The sequence below is a fragment of the Salvia splendens genome, chromosome 16 (assembly GCF_004379255.2).
Source record: "Salvia splendens isolate huo1 chromosome 16, SspV2, whole genome shotgun sequence".
In the NCBI taxonomy this organism is placed as follows: domain Eukaryota; kingdom Viridiplantae; phylum Streptophyta; class Magnoliopsida; order Lamiales; family Lamiaceae; genus Salvia; species Salvia splendens.
The window spans coordinates 19,036,358-19,041,302 of record NC_056047.1 but is presented as its reverse complement, the minus strand read 5'-3'; the positions used below and the strand labels follow the sequence as shown (position 1 = coordinate 19,041,302).

At 41.3% G+C, this 4,945-nt stretch overlaps 1 protein-coding gene across 1 annotated transcript; it reads right to left on the bottom strand.

The window, feature by feature from the left end:
- Positions 1–1,481: 1,481 nt before the first annotated feature.
- Positions 1,482–3,945, bottom strand: LOC121771000 (pheophytinase, chloroplastic). The gene is made up of 7 exons (XM_042167796.1): positions 3,732–3,945; positions 3,540–3,647; positions 3,337–3,475; positions 2,956–3,126; positions 2,244–2,484; positions 2,067–2,158; positions 1,482–1,987 (listed from the first exon to the last, which is right to left on the bottom strand). The coding sequence occupies exons 1-7, from the start codon at positions 3,817–3,819 to the stop codon at positions 1,714–1,716; spliced, it is 1,113 nt and encodes a 370-aa protein (XP_042023730.1). The 5' UTR covers positions 3,820–3,945; the 3' UTR covers positions 1,482–1,713.
- Positions 3,946–4,945: the final 1,000 nt, after the last annotated feature.

The window sequence follows — 4,945 nt, the reverse complement described above, 5'->3', positions numbered from 1 at the left end:
ATTCCTAAATCAACTTCATTTCCTCTCCAATTTTCATATTCAATCTCTTCACAAAATGTCCGGCGACGGCAACTACGGCGGTGGCGGCTCCGGTGGGTGGGATCTCAACGCGTTCGGCGATTGGGAGACCATGTACAACACACTTGGTGGTTCCGGTTCGTCGACGCCGGGCACCCAGGGGTTGGGGACGCCGGGTGGGTACCAACCACCCACTTTCGATGTGGATGCATACGCTCGACCCTCCGCCTCGTGGCCTTCTCAGGGATTGTCCCAGATTCGGGAGGATATCCCCGTTGAACCCACCCAGGGAGGAGGCCGAGGCAGTGGAAGCTCTAGGGCTGCGTCTGAGGCGGCCGAGGAGGAGGAGGAGGAACCGGAGGATCTGGGACGGCATCCGTACAACAACGAAGAAACAAAGGCGGTGTACAACGCCTGGCTCACCGTCTCGTACGATCCCATCGTCGGGAATCAACAAGCCGCCAATTGCTTTTGGGAAAAGGTCCGTGATGTCTACCACCAGACTAAGCCGAAAGGGCCCGGAAGCGCAAATATACAATGCTCCGTTCTCACTTTGGCCGAGTCGACGTACAGGTCAAAAAATTCTGCGGCATCTACTCGGCCGAAGCGGCGCACTACCAAAGCGGAGCTTCGGGCGCCGATATTTTGAGGGCGGCTTTGCGCGCCTTCCACCAGGACACCGGTCTACAGTTCAACTTTGTTGATATTTGGCAGATCGTCAAGGACGAGGAAAGGTGGGCCGGCGGTGTCCGCTCCAGCTCGGGCTCAACCTCAAAGCGCACGAAGCACACGGCGAGCGGCAACTACTCGTCTGGTGACACCGGTGAGGCCAGCGAGGATGAACCGCATGTGTTAAGGGGTACGGCCGGCGAATACGGGGATCCAGCCGTGGGCGCCGTCGGCCGCAAGGGACGAAGGCGGCGAAGGCGGCTAGAGCGAGGAAGGGCCGAGGCGAATCAAGCCAGCTGGCCTCGGGATCGGGCTCGCGGGGAGGCTCGGACACACTTATGGTGGCGTACATTACCGCCACAATGGCGGACACTTCCCGCTTCTCGCACTCCCAATACGTGGCCTGGTGGAACGGAATTGTGCATATGGCGGCACAACTTGGCCTTCCGACTCCCCCTCCACCTCGACCGCCTTCGCGGGGTGATTCGCCAGCGGAGTAGTTTTTTTATTTTCCCACGTTTAATTGTGTGTTTTTTATTGTGTGTTTTTATTTTTTTAGGATTTTAATTGTGTGTTTTTTATTTTTTTTAAGTTTAAGTTGTAATTTTTTTTAATGTTGTGTGGTTTTTAATAAAGTGTGTTTGTTTTAATTAAATTGGGTTGGAAATAAAAATAAGAAATGAAATTGAATGAATAGTAATTTAAGGAACGGTTAAGGAACGGATAAGAAACGGAGGGTTGCAGGTTCCATTCCTTAGTTAAGGAATGGAGAAAAGTACAGTTGGGCCCGCAAATAGTAGTTTAAGGAACGGTTTAGGAACGGTATAAGAACAGCGTTGTGGATGGCCTAACAACCATTGCCCCTAACAAACCATAACAACCACCATTGTTGGTAAAAAAATAGTAAAAGTTTCAGGTGGAAGAACTATGCAACTCCTATAATTCTGAAGAAATTCATCTTTTTATAATTATATACCAATTAATATATCAACCATTTCAGTATAAGAATTGATCTAAAAGCCATGTTCATGAAGCTTGAGGAGACGGTGCAGATGCGATAGTCGGGAGCCACTCCAATATGGCCTTATTGACAAGCTCTGGAACCTCGTCGTGTGGGCAGTGCCCTGCCTGCAAGTTTACGAGGGAAGTACCTGGATAGAACTCTTTGATACGAATAGCTTTCGCAGGGCCCACCCAAGGATCTAAGTCCCCCCATACCAAGAGCAACGGGCACGAGAGTTGGCTCAACACGCTATCAAGTGTATACTTTCTTTGGTTGCTCATGAATCGCGTCATTAGTCTGCAGATATCAAGAAACTTAGGGAATTAATTAAACTCCTAACACGGATGGTACTTGCTTTACTTGCTCGACTTCGTACCTGTAGTAAACTTCGCCAGCGTTTGGATCATCTGCTGGCTTTGTTATTGAATTGATTAGATAGTCATCGACGTTTGCAGAGTTGACATACACCTGAGGTAAACAGATGACGGAATTTCATTACTATCTGGTATCAAAACCATGTTTCACGATGCTATGTATAGTATCGTTAACGTACGCTTTTCAGGACATACTCAACACGTGCTGGTTGCTTGGCTTGCCAAAACAAAAACCCGAGAGCAACTCGCTGAAAAGCATCCTTCAATGGCTTCAAAATGTATTTTTGCACGACGTTTTCTTCTGTCTCTGTCGCGGGAGAAGCTGCATCGCCAAATTGTCCCGCTGAGTTTAGTAATACAACACCCTTAGCTTGATCCTGCAGTGATGCTGCTGCAACTAAAGCAGTGAATCCTCCTAGACTGATGAGACAACAATTACACATACCAGTCATGGATTTCGATCGTACCTCAAGATCAAATGAAAATGACAAAAAAAAAGATAACGATGGCTCAGTTATATAAAAACACTGAGCAGTATAAATAGTATAGTAACCCTCTAACTTTCAGGAAACAAAAGCTTGACTCTATCTCGTTACCGGTTTTGCACAATTGTTGTAAAGGTCAGTCAAAGAAAGGGTTGAGTACAACAATCATGGCATCGTGTTGAACCCAAGTACTCAGACAAATGGATGCAAAAAATGAAGAGCAGGAAGTTTGATGGTACATTTTAGAATATGCTGATCTAAAGAAGTAAACCCCCATACAGAAAATGCAATGAAGTAATAACAATAGTCGAAGAAGACATGTAACGTTCGCCATTCAAATAATAAAGCTAATAAAGCATTGAACTTCATAATCTAAAACTAGCACATAAACACCATTAAGACTTGCCTGTTTCCAACTAAAACAGCAGGCTCTTTAACTACCTCCTTCACGAAATCCACAACTTGATCCCTCCACACTAGAGCATCATACTCAATAAGCGCCTTCTCGCTCCAGCCAAATCCTATCAAATCTATCGCATATACCTTGTATTTTTTAGCCAATTCCGGTATGTTGTACCTAAAGATATCGAAACGTGCTATGAAATTAGAAAACACACTTGGTCTAGTCACAATCTGAGTGGTAACCACAAATCATAAATATAAGTATATAACAATGTGATGCATTTCTAATTCTTGTAGGTATGATTCAATGAAAACAATGTGATCATAACATTCTTGAAATAACTAGAATTTCCTTTGACATAAGCCTTAGTTTGAAATTCAAAACCTCCAATGAAATGCAGAAGCCCCAAATCCATGAATCAGAACAATGGGCAGCCCCTCTCCCTCCACCACATAATGTATTTTCCTATCTCTCCACGTCCAGTAATTATACCCCTCCGGTTTAAATGGCAATTCCTCCAAACCTAGATAAAACAATCTCAAATCATTACACATTTGAAAGAAGAAGAATAAAAATCAAGTCTTTACCTATGGGTTTTGTGGGCTCTGCAGCAACAGTTGAAGCCACAGCTGAAGCTCCAGCAGCAACAATTCCTTTAAACATAAAGCCTCTCCTACTCAACCCACACCTGCTTCCTTCACAATATAGAAGCAAAACAACAAAATGGGTATCTTTGTATCCGATCCTAACATTAAAAAGATCCAATTTTTAGAGCTTACTTTGGCGATGAAGTCTTGAAAAACCTTTTCTTCTTCCCAGCAACTCCAATTTCGCGGAACTGGGCAAAGTGGCGCAAGAAGTTGACATGGGATTTAAGAGGGCTTTTGGAATCGTTGAGCTTTGAGGGAAAATGGTGAAGAATTTTGTTAATTTAAGGGAGCGTGTGAGTTGATTTCGACATTGAGTGGCTGTAATGCTTCATTAATGTTGTGGCAAATATGATTACAAGAAAAGCCTTTATCTTCCGAAGAAAAAAAGGTTAATTTTTTGCTTGTAATATACTTAAGAAATAGTGAAATTTGTGTTGTTTGCACTCTACTTGGGAGAGTCAGTTTTGAACAGGCTTTATATTTGCACTTCGTTACTACTATTTTTTATCTGATTATTATGAGTCTCACATTGTTCTTTACTCCATCTCTTATTCATGACACAATATTTACAACATTTGATTAAGCTTTTAAGCATTTATACTTTACGAGTCCAACTAATTTATTTCTTTTTTTGTTTTCAATAAAGCACAAAAGAAGAAAAAAAAATACAAAAAGTTGTTCAGTCGCATTTGCTTAGTAGGTAATTTTTTCTCTAAATAATGAAACTATGAATGGCCTTCACGTTATATATTTCCTCTATAATATATTATGATTTATGAGCAATGTACATTATTACATATCACACACATGCATAATTAGAGAGTCATTGCACATTTGCACTGATAGCTGATTATATATACGTTCTCATCCATTTTTAATCATTTATCAATATTCATCAATTCCACTTCCAACTCATGCTAATTTCCACCAAGTAAAGAACCCATATAAAAGAACTACAAATATTTAATTAATTTTGATCAAATAATATTTTCAACAATTATTTGATTTGCATTCACGGAGTAAGTTAAAAATTTTGTTCAAAACAAATCGGTTTATTAATATTTGTCCATGAATAACCTATACTACTATCCATTGAAAAAGTTCATTAATTTTAGAAGTATTAAATGCTTTTGGTCTCTATTTGCATTACGAAACGATTTGTAAGAAGATAAGATTGGAGGAAGAACGTATAATCTATCCCTAAAGATTGTTTAACAAAAAGTTGACTAGAAATAGCACCTTTTTAACTAAGAATAGTAAATAACGCAAAACACATTTTATGGTAATTAGCCAACTTTAATTGAAATTTAGATAAGGTATTAAAGCTGAAACAGCTCACCAAG